Genomic DNA, 17,105 nt, shown 5'->3' with positions numbered 1-17,105 from the left:
CAATTTATCCACTCTGTGCTGGCAGTGTGGTGGTTCTGTTACTATTTAGCATTGGCATTAAAGCTCATGTAACCATTGTTATATAAAGATGCTTAAGATGCTAACTAGCAGATTATTTCAGCCACACAGTGTGTAAATTTCTGCCAACTTTGTGCCCTGTTAAGGGGGAGAGGGTGGGACCATAACAGTACCAATTTAAAGCAGTTTAAATTTTTATGGAGCTGTGTCTGAAGTTTCCACATGTGCTGTGTGGTAAACCTTGCAAGTCTTAGCTCTTAGATTTGTGCTAGAATAAATTTAATTCTTTGCACAGTTCTAGAGCACTGAAATATTTCCAGCAGAACTGAAGTACAAATAAATACAATTCTTGAGCTCTGCTAGAACTTAAAGACAAAAACTTTGAAGGCAAAACAAACAAAAAAAACACCAGGTGTTTCCTTTTCCTGACATTAACTCTTAAATCTTTGATCAAATCCTAACAGAAAATGAGGAGGAAAAAAACACAAACCCACAAACCACCAAGCCTGCAAATTGGCTTCCAGAGTTCATGGGGTGACTTAATGTCTGAAACTGGTTACTCGGGGTATTATTTTCATATTTTATTGCTGGTATTTTAAATCTAGAGTTTTGAGACTTCCATTCTTCCTTGAATAGTGGCTAGGTTTTGAATCAATGACTTTTGAAGCACCTGGAATGCAATTTAAATAATGACTTCTAATATAGAGAAATGTTTTAAATGTAGTTGCTGTTACGCATTACACTTTGTTCTTGTTTAGAAAGCCTAACTATTGCGAATTAAACTTAATGCTGCATTTCTGACTGTTTAATTGCTTTAATCTTTTAGGAATGACAAAGATGGCGAAAATGATTGATGAAAGACAACAGGAGTTAACTCATCAGGAACATAGAGTTATGCTGGTAAACTCCATGAATACAGTGAAGGAGCTATTGCCAGTACTTATTTCAGGTATTTTTTTGCTTTAATTTTTAATATCACTCTGAATCAGTATCTATGCTGAATTGGAATTACATTGTTTTATGTTGGCTAAAAAATATCAGCATTGACACTGCTTCTGTACCAATGGCAAATAACTACACGATACATTTGATTTTTTTGAATGGCAGTTTGCTTTCTTGATTTTAAGTATTTAATCGTTGTTTAGCATATATCCCTAAGAGGCTGTGCATTAATATAATCTTGTAAGAACAGTTTTGGTTAAAAGGCTTGGTGTAATGGAGTAGCTCAGTTGTAGTAAGAGATAACTGCTGTTTTGAAACCTTCACTTTGGACTGCTGTAGTGTTACTGGCTCTGGTGTACCAAGTTCTTTTGCAAGGACATAACAGCCTGTTGGCATCACCGTTTCCTTTTATGTGGGTGCCCTGCCAGTATCTCACTGTGCCGAGCCAAGTATAGGCAGGCACAAGAGTCGTCTGCTTCTTAGGGCAGCCTGGGTGGAAAGAGCAGTGAAATGCACGCAGGTATAATGTGGTCCAGACCAAGTTTTGCGCCGTGGTGGTTTCTTAAACAGAACAATCATCTCCCTTTATCCTATTCAGATTTTTTGCTTGCTTAATAACTGTATACAGAATATCCTTCTGCTGTATTTCTCTGGCTCGTCTTTGGCATATTATGATAATGGGGAGGAACAAAAAATGCAAATAAAATACATGGTTTAGCAGTAAACTTAAAAATTGGGCGAACACTGTTTTTTGTTTGGGTGAGGAAGTGTGCACAGACTCTGTTGCCAGGGTATCAAGGGATGTGAACTTGCCTTTATTTTCCTGGCTATACTGCGGAATAGATCTGCATCATAGAACAGTTCTTCTAAATATATCACATTGCTTTCCCTCCATCCCTTCTGCAAAGATAATGAGTGTAATGTTAGTATTGCACGTGTGCATAAGGTTTATTTCTGTCTCAGAATAGAGATATTGTGGACATCTGTTAAATAATGGCTTCAAATGCTGTTTGCCATCCCAAAGGCTGGTGGCTAATGGTATTAATGGAGTGCATTTCACAGAATCACAGAATCGTCTAGGTTGGAAGAGACCTCCAAGATCATCTAGTCCAACCTCTGCCCTAACACTAACAAGTCCTCCACTAAACCATATCACTAAGGGCTACATCTAAACGTCTTTTAAAGACCTCCAGGGATGGCGACTCAACCACCTCCCTGGGCAGCCCATTCCAATGTCTAACAACCCTTTTAGTAAAGAAGTTCTTCCTAACATCCAACCTAAACCTCCCCTGGCACAACTTTAGCCCATTCCCCCTCGTCCTGTCACCAGGCACGTGGGAGAATAGAACAACCCCCACCTCGCTACAGCCTCCTTTAAGGTACCTATAGAGAGCGATGAGGTCTCCCCTGAGCCTCCTCTTCTCCAGGCTAAACAACCCCAGCTCCCTCAGCCGCTCGTCGTAAGACTTGTTCTCCAGACCCCTCACCAGCTTCGTTGCCCTTCTCTGGACTCGCTCGAGCACCTCCATGTCCTTCCTGTAGCGAGGGGCCCAAAACTGGACACAGTACTCAAGGTGCGGCCTCACCAGAGCCGAGTACAGGGGGACAATCACCTCCCTGATTTGACACTTGTCTGTGTGAGGAACTGTGAACTGGATAAAGTGAGACAGTTGTAATAAGGTTAAAAAAAATAATTAATTGCAAGTTAATATAAAATTAAGTTCCAGTGGTATTTTCTGGATCTCACTGCACTGACAAAACACTGTCAGCTGTAGCAGCAAGGCACTGATGGCATTGTGTGCAGAATGTACTACTAACCAGGTTTGAACTCTTACCACATGCCAAAGCCAGTGTTTCTATGTCTGACAGTCTTCTTAATTGGAAATTAGGAATGTGGTTGGTACAAGAGTAGTATTGCTACGTCAGTCTACTTAACTGGTTTCAGAGCTAAAACCTGTACAGTAATGTTAAAAATGCTGTTAGATGTAGACTTAATGATTTAAAAAAAACAACAAGCAAGACAAAAAGCTCCAAGAAGCACAGTTGATCAAAACTACAATCTGTTTAGATAAACTGTTCCATAAAAAAAAAAAATAAAAAGGAAAAAGCACTATCTCTGCATTAATGCAATAGTATTCAGGGTTACCATGAATATTGATTGTATCTTACATGTAGCTTTTTCTAATCTATGGTATTTTTACAGCTATGAAAATTTTTGTAACCACGAAAAACTCTAAAAGCCAGGGAATAGAAGAGGCCTTGAAAAATCGCAATTTCACAGTAGAGAAAATGAGTGCTGAGATAAATGAAATAATCCGTGTATTACAACTCACTTCCTGGGATGAAGATGCCTGGGCCAGCAAGGTATGTTTCACATTTATGTTTGGATATAGAAGTCTAACTCTTGTGTTGTAGACTTACTTGTGAGTATGAGACTGTTGAAATGTGCATTTGTCCATCAGTTTTGCAATACTGTAATAGCATTAAGTAATCTCTTCAAGGTTGAACAACATCTCCACAGATGATTGTTTTAATGTGTTTTTCAAACCTAGCTTTCTTTCTCAACAAGCTAGATTGAAGGACTGTTATTTGAAGGTGGCCCAGTGGTTACTGGAGCTGAATGGTTGCACAGAGGACTTAAATTTGTTCACACCTTAGTTCTGATGTGTAATATGTCATCCTGGAATACAATGTATTCCTCTCCTTTTTTTTTTTTTGCTACGTATAGTTAACTTGCATCATATTTGACTGATGGAAATTAGGTGTAAAAAGTATTGTTCTATGCCTTAAACTGGTCCTGTAGCTGTGCATCCATAAGTGAGATCATGTGATTCTTTTTTTTTCTCACTTTCTACTAAAAGAGCTAGACTGTTGTCATATTTCTTGTGCAAAAGGCCTGAAGTTAGGGAAGCTTTAGTCAATTTTTGGGATACCTTCTTGAACACCAACACCCCACCCCATCCCTGCCCCATTTTTAGTCTGGGTATGGAAGTAAATTTCAAGTGTTTGGATTGTCTGAAAAAGGACAATGCTATTCTGAGCAGCCTTTCTGTGAAGATGGCATATGGGCAGAATTGGTTCTTTACAATTCAGTGTTAAACCGTGTAAGTGACTTTAACCAATTACCTGGAGAGTTTAGGCAGTGCTCTTAGATGTTACTCAATGCAGATATTGAAATATGCATCAGTCTGTAAAGCTGTTTGATGGCCAGCATCATAAAAGTGTTATTGTGGACTTACAGATAGATGTAGCTACACAACTGATATTCCTTTTTTTTTGTTTTTAAAGTGTCTTAAGGTAAATCGCTGAAATAAACTTTTTTAAGGGTTAGTGCTACAAGCAACAAGTAATTGGAAATTTATTTAAAGAAAATACTGAGACACAAAGCCAGACTTATTAACAAATAAAATCTCTTGCAGAAAATCTAACCGATGTAGTCTAGACATTAAATTCACTTTGGCCTATATTGTTTGACACTTGGCCCTTAGTTTGCCTTTTGAGTTATTTTGTCACTATCACTTCCTTATTATGACTACTTTATGCATCTTTGTTTTTGTTCTCCTGTTTCTTACCCCTTTCTCACCTTTAGAAGGTAAGCTTTCTTCCACACCCTACACCTCTACCTTGCACTAAAACAAAACAAGCATGTATGTGGGATTTTGTGCTGTGTGCAGACTTGTGCTGTGCGACTTTTTATTTGTGTGCCAGCTGTAACACCATACTTACGTATATACACATTGAAGTTTTAAATGACTCTTAATAGCCCAAAGAGTAGAAGTGGCTGTCCCTAAGAGAATGGTAATGGCAAGCTGAACTGCACTGGGACCATCTTTCTGAGTCTGATTAGAACTAGCCCAGGATTTTAGAGCACATTCATGTGGAATGCTTTTGTGTTAATCAGTGTTACTAGCATCCGTAGTTATAAATAAAGGGTCCAGTTATGCAGGATCAAGCTTTCTGCATGTCCAGAAAGCTTTATTAAATCGGGGATTTTGTCCATTTGTCCATTCCTTAGTTTTTCAGTAGTAGCTTTCCTTCATTCAGTTCAGATGGTTCATATTCTTCATATTCTTCAGATCTAGGCTTAAAACTTCGATTTTGTATGTATATTTTTTAATTAAGCTTTATTTTTGGATTTAAGCATTCCTGCATTGTATGAAATACAAGTACAGTTTCATTTAACAGAAGAAATTTGGAAACTTCCATGGTTTAAAAAAAAAAAAAAGAAAAAAAAAGACTTGCAAAAAGTTGGCAAGCTAGCCTTAGGAAATTCTTACTTGTGTTGCTAACAAGGCAGGTTAAATAAAGGATTTTATTAAGAAAACAGTTGGTGCATTAGCAGTATCTCTAAATGGAAAATGTTGGTCATTATGCATAATTCATGAGTATGTTGTGCGGACAAGTATATTTAAGTATCATTTTGCTTTCTGAGCTGAAAATTTTTTAACTAGTATTTTGGTATTTGAATTAGGGCACATTGGCAATTTGGAACTGTATCACTAGGCATTAACCAAACATGATGACAAAGAATTTGAGCTGAAAAGTTTACTGGGATAAAGAAGCAGGAAGTAGTTTGCTAATGGTGGTGTATTATAGACCATTTCCTTATATTTATTGTGTATATATGTATTGAACAGTTTGTTTATTGGGAGGGAGAGGAGGAGTTCTTAATTTCTACTTGAGATTACTGTTGCATGTGTTTCATGCTTGGTGATTAAAGGAAAGATCTTTTTCCCATGCTTTTATAGAGCAAAGTAAGGTGTATTTGGGGATGCACAATCTTGAATTTTACTGGTATAGTATATCCTTCTGTTGATTTAGAAAGTTTTTTTGTTTGTTATTCTTTCTTGAATTGTGTATACATAAAAGTATCACAAAATCTACATAAATATAGTTGAGAAGGAACAAATTTATAGAACTAGAGCTGTAGGCTTTGCCATAAACTATTTTGGTCTTCATACAGACTCTGAAGTGCATGTTACTGTTACTGCATTGCAATAATCTCTGCTTGCAGAAAAACAGGATTTTATAAAAACAGTATGCTGATTTACGGTTGAAATAGTGAGAAAATACTGATCTCTGACAAAACCTTAAAAGATAAAAAACCCTGCATGTATTTCTTCTGTTCATAGTTTTGTTCCAATTTTTCCTCTTTTCATTTTACAGAGCAGTTTAATTTGTATATTCTTAGCTTTTCGTTTTTATAATAAACTTGAAGTAATACTCAATTCATACACTTCCCATTTCCATAGAAGTGGAAGGGGTTGAAACTTTGGTAGCTGAGAAGTATCTAGTATCATGTGGGATTGAACCCTGGATGGTGAATAAGCTATCTGTTCTGCCAGAAGCTTGGCTTTGCATATTTTCTTCAAAATTCCCTTCATATGATCTTTGTGTCGGGTGCTGTGGTCCCAGCAGATTTTGGTTGTTTACAGTTGTTTCTAGTTCTAAATGAAGGGCAGGTAGGACCTCAATTTCATTTGAAAAACACATGTACATGCAGACTCCTGACACGTGTACAAGCCACATGTTGCAGCATGCGTGAGCACGCCTAACACCTTCAGACGTGTATAAGAGCCACACGTGTGAACATGTGCTAACACACCAAATGCCTCCAGACATGTATGCAAGCCACATGTATGAACACGCCAAGCACGTCCAGATGCGTGTACAAGCTATACAGCTCAACACACATTGCTTAGGTAGTGCTAGCAGTCACAAAATCATGTGTAAAAGATGAAACACCCTTAATTTTATCCCTTGATAAGAGATTTAGATTGAGAGACTTCTTAGACTTCTTTATCATTTTGATGTAACTGCAACTCAGCAGGCAACTGAGGCAACACAAAAGGCTGCTTTAGTAAAGAGGGGAGGAGTTTCTGCCCCTCCCATTATCCCAATGCTGTCCTTTCCCAGTCATCCCACACCTAACATCTCATCAACGTGCTAAGCAACATCTATTGCCTTTTTAAAAATTCAGTTAATCCTTTGTTTCAAATTATGTATGGGTAGACAGGCCTGCAGTAGACCATTCATTCCAAGCTAAAGTTACTCTAGTCCATACCTAAAACAACAGAAAACTATCACCTACCATCACAGCTGGTGAGGTTGTTTTTTTTTGCATTCATTTCAGTTTTTAAATTACTATATGATTATTTACTTAACTCTTGTATATTAAATGCACGAATCTCAAGCTATAGAGAAGATGACTTTTAAAAGATTGTCCCCCCTTCCAACCCTAGATGCGTGTCTTATCCTTTGGATGTTGTCAAATAGGTCCTGACCTAAGCTCTGAGACCCAATTTCTAGGTTTGAGAACCAGTCTTCCAGGTGAAAATAGTTCTGTTTTTGGTGCACTCTCTTGGGTTGTGAATCTAGAGCCCTTAAAAATATCCAGCTGTGTTGAATGACCTTTAGAAAGTTAGTTGAGTTGTATTATAATACTCTACAAGTAGCTGTCAGACGGACATGCCTGAATAAAACAAGCTTAAATGCCAAAATGTCCCCAGTGATATATCTTCGGGACTAAGAGTGCAGAATGAACTGCTCCACAAAAATGTGGCAGTTTTTTAGTATTGTCAAGAGTATCACATGTTGTACCAGATAGTGGTCTTAGATGCTTGGAGCAGGCTCTTCTCTGTAGGAGCTGGGCATGGGTAGTCCAATTCAGCTAACAGCACAAGGGACAGGCTTTTTTTCATGATCTGTATACTAATCATGGGATGCTAGATGCATTTCAAATTATTTCCATTACATGTTTGGTAAAAAGCTATTTGGGCTTTTTCCCAACTTCTTACTTAAGGTGCTGCGTATTGTGTCTGTTTGTATAGGATAGAAAACTTCTGGCCTCCAGTGGAGAGGTGATGCATGAACAATTAACAGAGTATGCAGGGAGATAAGAACTGAGTGGTTTTATCTTCTCTAGTCAAAGACGTGCTGGAAAATAGCAACGTAATAGTCAAAGCAGCAGCTTCTTTGCTCCTGATAGAGAAGTTCTGAGTTTAAAACAACGACATGTAAACAAATGTTTAAGTCTCTGAAGACAGTAAAATCCATATTTGAGATTTCTAGGAATTAACTGGCAGTCTGTTTTTCTGCAGACAGCAGCTATTGGACTTTAAGCTGCAGAACAGGTGAAAATTGCAGATATGCAGCCTCTTGTACAGAAAGTAGCAAAATTCACTGGCTGATTTCCATTTTTAAAAGGTTGACTCTAATCTTCATGCTCTGATGTACACTAAGGAAAAAAATGGAACTAACTCTTAAGATGTGTGCTTATTAGAGCTTATTTAGAAATTAAAACACTAGTAAATAAAGGAATAGAGAAATCACTAAACTTGCATGCGTATTTTCTGCATTTTGAGTGAAATCAAAATGTCTGTCTTACTTGGAAAGAAGTGATTATGAACTGCTAGTCTGAAAATGGGTTTTGAGCTGCTTACATGGGTGTGTTTCTGTAAGTAGGCTGTGCTTTATACAACTTCTGTCTGCTTTGATTGTGTTGACTTCTTATGCTTTGATTTTTTGAAAATCATTACGATGGTTTCTCTTTTGCAAAGGACACTGAAGCCATGAAAAGAGCTTTAGCCTTAATAGATTCAAAGATGAACCAGGCAAAAGGTTGGCTGAGAGATCCAAATGCACCTCCAGGTAATATTCAAAAACAAGTGCAAAATATTTCGATTTGTAAAGGTTTGAATAGCTGTTAAGCATTAATAAACTATGCATAGTGGATCATTCTAAAGAAACCAGTAGATAGTGTTTTTTTTAGATACTGGAGATCTACCAAGTTATGTTTAATGTCCTGGAAATCTTTGCCTGTTTTAAGTTGTCCAAATGTATTCTGTATAACATACACATTTTTTTCTTTGCATTCCACTAGTAAAAACATAAATACATGAATTACATTGAGCAGTATTTAACTGCAGTAGTTCCTAATACTTAAAGTTCCTCATTCTGTACTTTCAAGTTTGTATAACTTTAGTTTTATCTAATAACAGACTCTCAGTATTTTTCTTTCAGTCTTGACAGAAAATGCTTAGCATGAAAAACTGCAATAAATACTATAACTACAGTCAGCTTTATTTATATAAAGGTTTTTCCTTAGTATGCATCTTTAAAACAAATAAAACCAGGTGGAGGCCAGTTCCATTTGGATTTTGGGAGACCTTATCTCTGAAACACTTTGTCTGAAACTGAAGCCAAAATAATACAGTTGTAAAAGCTGGAAGTGAATTATTCATGTCTGTGGAGCTGCTGCTTATACCTCATTCCCTTTACCACGCTCAATGCCAGAAACCTCAGTTATTTGAAAGTCTTCTGTCATTTATGTTGACAGTTAATGGAGTACAACATTAACTGTTCAGTAGCTAAAGACAAATGCAAATATAATTGTAGAACTTGCTGCAAGTCAGACTTATTACCCTGAACTAACCCCGTAATATTTTGGTCTTCTGAGTGGTCCTTATGGCAGGACTTCTGAGCCAATTCCAGTGTAATAATTTAATGGAGGAACCAAAGGTGCCATTATCCATGCTAGAGGATGGAACCATGGCTGAATTGCAAGGACAGGGATGCTATTCTTGCATCTTCTTTTCCCAAAATGAAATCAGATTTAAAACTGTGTTAAGTTAAGGCTACATGAATCTTTCCATCCTGAATCTCTTCAGCCTGAATACATTACAAATTGTATAAATTTTTTCTTACAGAAATCAAGCTATGATAACAGAATGATTAAATTACTTGAAATACATGGCACATGATGCACATTATTAAGATTATGCTGTGTTATTTCAGAAATATCGTCTCATTATTCCAGTTGGCGTATATCTCATAGTTTTTGATAAATATATTTTGATGACTGAGCATAGTGCAATTAGTGTGGTGGGACACCATGAAAGTAGGAGTTTATTCATAGGTAGCAAGGGAAGTGTTGTTTGATGTTTTACTAACTGACTGTACATCTTAGGGGATGCTGGTGAGCAAGCAATAAGACAGATCCTTGATGAAGCTGGAAAAGCAGGAGAATTGTGTGCAGGCAAAGAACGCAGAGAGATTCTGGGAACATGCAAAACTCTGGGCCAGATGACTGATCAACTAGCTGATCTCCGAGCTAGGTAAATCTATTTCTTTTAATGGACAATTTTCTAGTGTTACTAAAACAGTTATTCTGAACTTGGAGTTGCATTGTTTCTTCACACATTGGAGAGGAGGACTGTTCATGCAGTACATTTTTCAGCAGCTCATCAGTGTAGTAAATACTTAAGTCAGAGTGTTATAATGTCAGTTTATTTTTGTTGTGATGCTCACTGCCCCTCCGCCCCCCAAAAAAGAAAAGCAAAACAGAACCCATGCAGAAACTCCAGAAAGCCATTCATAGGGATCCATTAGCTAGACATAATGGTTTCATGGTATAATATCTTCTCCTAGTACTTAATGCATCTTTCAAATTGTCAGAAAAAGCAATAGGGGTTGAGTTTTTCATTCTTTAAGAAAAGAAACAGCCTTTAGGTAAAACAAGTGACTCTTCTGACTTAGAGCTAGTAAAATGCAGGGAGAGGGCAAATGCAAATTATTCTGAATAACTGTTATGAGTTAGCTAAGAACATATTTCCTGCCATTACTTAAAATCCATAGACTGCCAGGCTCTCAAGTGTCGCAATGGTATGTACACAGGCTTGAAATATTTCTATATAACTTATTTCCATATGAAGAGTTGTTAGTTTGATATACAAAGGCTAAAAAGGCCAAAATTCACAAGTACTAGTTATGCTGTCATTAAAATGATATAAATTATGTATATTAGCTATAACAGTGGTAGTGGATGAGCAGCTGGTTTTGGTTTGGCTTCACATGGATTCCCAGCTGCATGACCTGGAGAATGTAAGGGCTTTGTACCAGTTTTTGCACATGTTGGAGAGGAGCATGAAGTTGGGAAGGTCAACACGCTTAAAGTTTTCCAGTAGTCAGGTGTTCTGGAATGAAGCATGAGATTTTTTTTTAAACTACCATATTGAAGTAATTTTTCTATCCAACTTTAAACTTCTTAGCATTTCAGAAAAAACTGTGGTAGTGCTGCAAAGTGTTTTCTACAGTCCTGTTAATTTGTATAGTTCAGAGACTTTTCTCCATTTTAAGAAATCTTACCAATAGCCCATAACCTTTATCTACTCTGTCAACATAATTGAGGCAACTAAAACATCTTCTTTTCACTTATTGGCTTCGCTTCGTAATGTGAGGTATACCCTCCCATAAGGCCCAACTGACTGTTGCAGCAATCTGTGAATGAGTAGATAATAGGTCTTGTCCTGGGTAGTTAAAATGAACTGTGTCCTCGATTAGCCTTACTTTGTGATAGAAGAAAAGTTCTTCTGAGGTTGCTAAATGTAAATTTTTAGGAAGGGAGAAATATGCTCTAAATATACTCTTAGAACATAACAAGAACAGTTAAAAACAGTTAAAGACTCCTCAGTTATTTTTGCTTTCCAAGGAAAAATATACTCTTATTTAATACTGTAGCTCTTGCAATAATTGCTGGGAATGCTCATAAACTGTTTTTGTTGTCTTTTCATTAGAGAAGGGCTTTGTTCAATCCTGAGCTGAATTTGTGATGTTCTTTTCCTCTTGGGCAGAGGACAGGGTGCTACGCCAATGGCTATGCAGAAAGCGCAGCAGGTGTCGCAAGGCCTGGATATGCTCACTGCAAAAGTGGAGAATGCAGCCCGGAAATTGGAGGCCATGACAAACTCTAAGCAGGCTATTGCTAAGAAGATTGATGCTGCTCAGGTACCACCAATAATTTAATAATTGCTTCAGAAAATTGTTATATTACAGTATTGATTCTTCTTGTATCTTTTGATTCTGTTTTATTTTCACTTATATGCAACTTCTTTCTATTAAGAATTGGCTTGCAGATCCTAATGGGGGCAGTGAAGGAGAAGAACATATTCGGGGAATTATGGCTGAAGCAAGGAAAGTTGCAGAACTATGTGAGGAGCCTAAAGAAAGAGATGATATCCTTCGTTCCTTGGGGGAGATCTCTGCTTTGACAGCTAAGCTGTCTGATCTGCGACGACAGTATGTATTTTTTTGTATCACCATAAATTTATCTGAATGTTTCATTTGCAGTTCGAACTGATGAAATTATTAATCTGAATATAGATGATTCATTTGGGGATATATTTTCCTCCAAGAACTGGAAATGGACATGTTATAATTTCTAGCTTTCATCCTGCATATAATAAAAATAGAATACAAAGAATTGTTCAGTTCTTGGAGAAAGAAAAGTTAACTTTTTTTAACATCCTTTAAAAAAATTTCATCTATAAGATATAGTATTCTTTTTAATGCTTCACCTTAATGATTTATATCCTAAAGCCTGACTTATGTGATCTTCCTCCAAAAGAAAATGAGAGTGACTACAGTTGTGTATCTATAACATGTTTTTTTATAATTTTTTTTTTGCTGCCTACAGAACACTTGACAGGCAAACTGAAGCCTTTGCAATACTCAAGCACTTCAAAGGAATGAAATAATGTGAAATTTAAGTTTGTTTATACAGACAAATATCATCACCGTTTTTCGCTCAGCAGTTTACTACATGGCAGAGTGCAATACCTAGCACTTGAATACTGAGTCAAATATTTTAATCTCTAACTGTAAACTCTATAATAAAGATAAATATTATGACTTGGAGAAAATCCTGTTACCTTGTGTTCAGTGCTCAGCTGGAAATTATATTTCTATATCAGTTTTGCAAAGGAGATGCTTGAGAATGCAAGTGAGAAACTATTACTGTAAAAATTCTGATCTTTAATCTATGGCCAGTTGCAATATGTAGATAAATATTTTTTCTTTGAAGTTTGACACTTCAAGCTTTTCTTGACGCTTCATTGGCAGTCCTAACGTACTGTTTTCTGGTTTATGAATAGCCTTGGGTCTGTTGCTACTTACTTTTGTACTTGCAATCTGATGTTATTGCAGGTGTTCATAAGATGGCCATAGGTATGGGAAATCAAACTGATGAGTGACAATGCCATACCTTCCCCTGCCTCAGTGCTGTGTTGAACATAAGTAATATCTAGGTGCCAAAGCAGCGAAATGAGGTGGGGATTTATGGATGACAGATCTGCATTATTTGTTCTGAGATTCAAGTCTGAAATCTTACTTTATTTAAAAGATGAAGTACCTCTCTTGTCTTCTTTTTCCTACAGAATTCGAGAGTAGCTGTAAAAGATCTGCATATTACTATAACTTTGTTTTTCTATTTTTTAAATCCTCAGTGGGAAAGGTGACTCTCCTGAGGCCCGTGCATTGGCGAAGCAAATAGCTACATCACTTCAGAATTTACAGTCCAAAACAAACAGAGCTGTAGCAAATACTAGGCCAGTCAAAGCAGCTGTCCATTTGGAGGGCAAGATTGAGCAAGCTCAAAGGTGGATAGACAATCCTACAGTTGATGATCGGGGAGTAGGTAAGTGTTTCTGCATACTTCTTACCCCACCCCCCCAGTCACAATTTTACAGTTTAACTTAGTAATTTTTATGACTGAACGTACTGCTACTGAGATGCTGAGGATGTGTGGAATTTCTTCATTGATGATGAGATGTGCAGTTCCTGGCTGGTGGTTTATAGCCAAGTCCTGGCTGCGATATTATTGAATGAGGCTGGCCTGTGATTCTCTTGGTTCTGGAAAGAACAATTTTGGCAACGAATGGGAGAATGTGTACTGTAGAACAGACAAACTTTAGAATGCTCCTTGCTCTTTTAATGTCATGCAAATATAGCATCTCATATCTGAATCTCTATATACTCCAGCAAATTGAGTAATTGAGTCCTTCATAAACCTCATCTAAAAATATCACTTCTTGTATGATTTCTGGGTTATCTGAGGAGACTGCTACTTAATCAAATAGAAAAGTGATCTGAGAATCCAAGCATGCTATCAGCAAGCATAAATTATGGCTCAGGAATTGTGTTACCGAGAGCTTATTGTAAAACATCTCTGAATTTTTTTCTTGTTTTCTTCTAATGCTATCTCAAGTAGGAGGATGAAGTTTCTAAACTGTATTCAACAGTTCTGTAGCATCTGATATGGGTGGAAATGCCTTATAAAATACAGTGTATCTGCAAGACTTTCACATTTAAAGACTTTCACATACCTTTCCTTATGTCTGTCAAGATGATTTCTGTTGTGTGAATAGCGAATGACAGATATGTGAATGAAAAATTTATTGATGTTGATAGCTTGGACACATGTGAAATCAATTTTACATGCAATATTTTAACAAAATAGTGGAGTTCCATGTGTTTGACTCTTTATGATGAGCAGAAAGTATACCAAATGAAAGTATGCCTTCATAATTTTAGTTGATCTATAACATGGTGAAATCTGAGGTGGTTGTCTTGAGGAAGCACAGAAAATAAGCTTAATTTTTATTATTTTTAATGCAAAATAAACAAAGGGAACTTAAACCTGCTCCCCTACCCCCCCAAAATCTGTAAGTACCTAGTTAATCATGAAGCTTGTGTGTACATACTGGAAGTTTTCTGAAGGAACCAAAGTTTCTCAGTGCTGGATGTGTACTACAGAATACAGAGTTTAATCAATTGTAATAGTAATATGTAATGATAAAAATGTGTGAAAGGATGTAACGTCCCAAAACTGTAATGTTTGTAGGTTAATGAAGAAAAATTCTAGTTGTAATATGATGCCATTTTTTTCTTTTCAAGGGATTTAAATCCCTTTCCTCGGATTGAGCCTTGGTAGGGTGCTTATAGGTAGGAAAGGTTATATTCAGAATGTCAATCAGGTATGTGCTCTGTTTGATGTAGACAGCACTTGGATTACTTGTATGGTAGCATTGGCTTAAACTGACTGTTCAGTAGGTCTTTAAAGGACTTAATATATGATGACTTCCTTTAAAAAGACTACTATTGTATTACTTGAAAGAACAGAGGAACACGTTGTTAAAAGAACAGGAAGCTTCTGTGAGTGAGTTAAGGACATTGCCCATATTAAAAATGACTTTTTTAACAGAAAGAACTTCAACATGCTGTGAAGGCTTTTTAGGTTTTTATTATTTTTTTCTAGTCCTGGACACTGAACATGCGTTTACCCATGATTTCTGGAACCCCTGTAGAGGGTATTCTGTACTAAAATTTATGTTTTGTACATGGATTTTTCCCCTCTTCATGCTCAGCTTGTTATGACTTGAAGTGACATGGAGAAGAATTGCAGTACTTGGAGTTTGCAAGCAATTTCTATTACAGTCAAGAGATTAGTTATGTAGGGATATCTGACAGCTATAATGGTTAACTTGAGGCCGCCCTAGCTAAAAAAGGATGCATCTCTAGGCCTGAAGTGCTGTAATAGGCAAAAGAAATTGGTGAGGGGTGAATTCCTGTTTGGGTTTGAAGTGCCATTGCTGAGAAACTGCAGAAGATCCTTCTCACCACCCAGAAATGTGTTCTTAAAAACCCAGATATTCTGGAATGTCATTTAGTTCATGGGATGTTTGAATTACACTTTCAAGTTTTGGTTGTCCTGTATGTTAATGTAACATGACTTCTTCCACTGTAGGCCAGGCAGCAATTCGGGGTCTGGTCGCAGAAGGTCGTCGTTTAGCCAATGTCATGATGGGACCTTATCGTCAAGACCTGCTTGCCAAATGCGACCGTGTAGACCAGCTGGCTGCTCAACTTGCTGACCTTGCAGCAAGAGGGGAGGGAGAGTCTCCTCAGGCTAGGGCAATTGCTGCTCAGCTTCAGGACTCGCTGAAGGTAAAAATCTTTTCTTGGACACATGATAATACATGGAAGGGTTTGCACTGCCTTGATAATGGGCTTCTATGTTGGAGGCACCAATAAACAGAGGAACAAAAAAAAATGCAGCCAAACAAGTGGTGGTTTATCTGGGACACGTAAAGCAAGCTTTCTACAATACATCTTGATACCGTGCTTCAGGGATTAATTCTAAATGAGTAATTTAGAAGTAAAAATAAAGAGAAGTCTTACTTTCAATGAAGATAGCATGTTAGCATTGCAAATGTGAGTGTCAAGGTCTTATGATGCCATTCGTAGCTTCTGATCCTGCTACAATGAGTGGCGTGTAAGCTTCTTGCATTTCAAATGATGAAAAAGTGATTTACTAAACATGCTTATGAGATTGTTTTATCTTTATAGCTTCCAACATAACAGGCTTTTTTTCTTTATTCTTTGTCAATAAGAGGTTTTCTGGGATTTAAATCCCTGTGAACTTAACGGTTCTGTATCATGTGTTAATAGTTTGTTTTTTTTTTGAAGGATCTTAAGGCACGGATGCAAGAAGCAATGACCCAGGAGGTTTCTGATGTTTTTAGTGACACTACAACTCCTATTAAGTTGTTAGCAGTAGCAGCTACTGCGCCTTCTGATACTCCCAATAGAGAAGAGGCAAGTATATGAAAGTGTTTTTTCCCCATGTGAAGCTTCAGTTACTGTTTAGTTATTATTTAGTTATTGTTACAAGAATCACTATTTTGAAAAATGAACTGGTATTTTGAATAAGTATTCTGAACAATGAATCAGTATTTTTTTCACAAGCTTGTAATACATGCTTATTAATTCTGACTGCAAGATGATTGCCATGAAAATCTTTCTGGTCTCTTGGGGACTAAGGATTGTGCTATATATCCCTGGAAACTGTATCATCCCTGACTTCAGTAAATGCTGAAGACTGTTCCCTGTGATGTTCATACCATGTTATCTTCAGCATGCTGATAATTCTAGTGCCAAATCACTGACAGCAGTTAGTGGATTGCATATCTTGACATTGTATAAGATGATTAAAGTTGTCTAATTCATGTCAAGATTAATCAGCATACTTAACCTGTTCTCTTGCTGTATAATGCTTCCCATAATTCAATGCTTCTGGCCTTGAAGTATCAAACTCTCTGCTTGCAAGCTTTGTATGGCTGGTTGATTTGAACATGATCAAAATAATTACCAAGGCCTTGGGAAATTTAACTTTACAACAGGATAGATTTTATCTATGTATTCTGTCCTTGTGTAAATAAGAATGGTGGAAGAATGCATATATTCTTTTTCCAATGTGAAGCTTCAATTTTTAGAGTAAACCCCATATTTTTATTCCAAATGCAGTCACT

The 17,105-nt window shown here is 37.0% G+C and overlaps 1 protein-coding gene across 5 annotated transcripts in view; it reads left to right on the top strand.

Moving 5' to 3' along the window:
• The window catches only part of VCL (vinculin), a 64,132-nt gene that overhangs the window by 33,608 nt on the left and 13,419 nt on the right, over positions 1-17,105 (top strand). For 3 of the 5 annotated variants that reach the window (XM_067000391.1, XM_067000392.1, XM_067000393.1), the window contains exons 5-13: positions 845-967; positions 3,164-3,324; positions 8,517-8,610; positions 9,929-10,076; positions 11,592-11,745; positions 11,861-12,036; positions 13,242-13,432; positions 15,542-15,741; positions 16,264-16,392. In XM_067000391.1, the coding sequence (XP_066856492.1) occupies positions 845-967; positions 3,164-3,324; positions 8,517-8,610; positions 9,929-10,076; positions 11,592-11,745; positions 11,861-12,036; positions 13,242-13,432; positions 15,542-15,741; positions 16,264-16,392 (1,376 nt within the window). The remainder of the gene's footprint in view (positions 1-844; positions 968-3,163; positions 3,325-8,516; positions 8,611-9,928; positions 10,077-11,591; positions 11,746-11,860; positions 12,037-13,241; positions 13,433-15,541; positions 15,742-16,263; positions 16,393-17,105) is intronic. The other 2 variants (XM_048060044.2, XM_048060041.2) reach the window with 1 other exon arrangement.

The sequence above is a fragment of the Anser cygnoides genome, chromosome 7, assembly GCF_040182565.1.
Source record: "Anser cygnoides isolate HZ-2024a breed goose chromosome 7, Taihu_goose_T2T_genome, whole genome shotgun sequence".
Lineage (NCBI taxonomy): Eukaryota > Metazoa > Chordata > Aves > Anseriformes > Anatidae > Anser > Anser cygnoides.
This window is presented reverse-complemented; position numbering and strand designations above follow the sequence as displayed.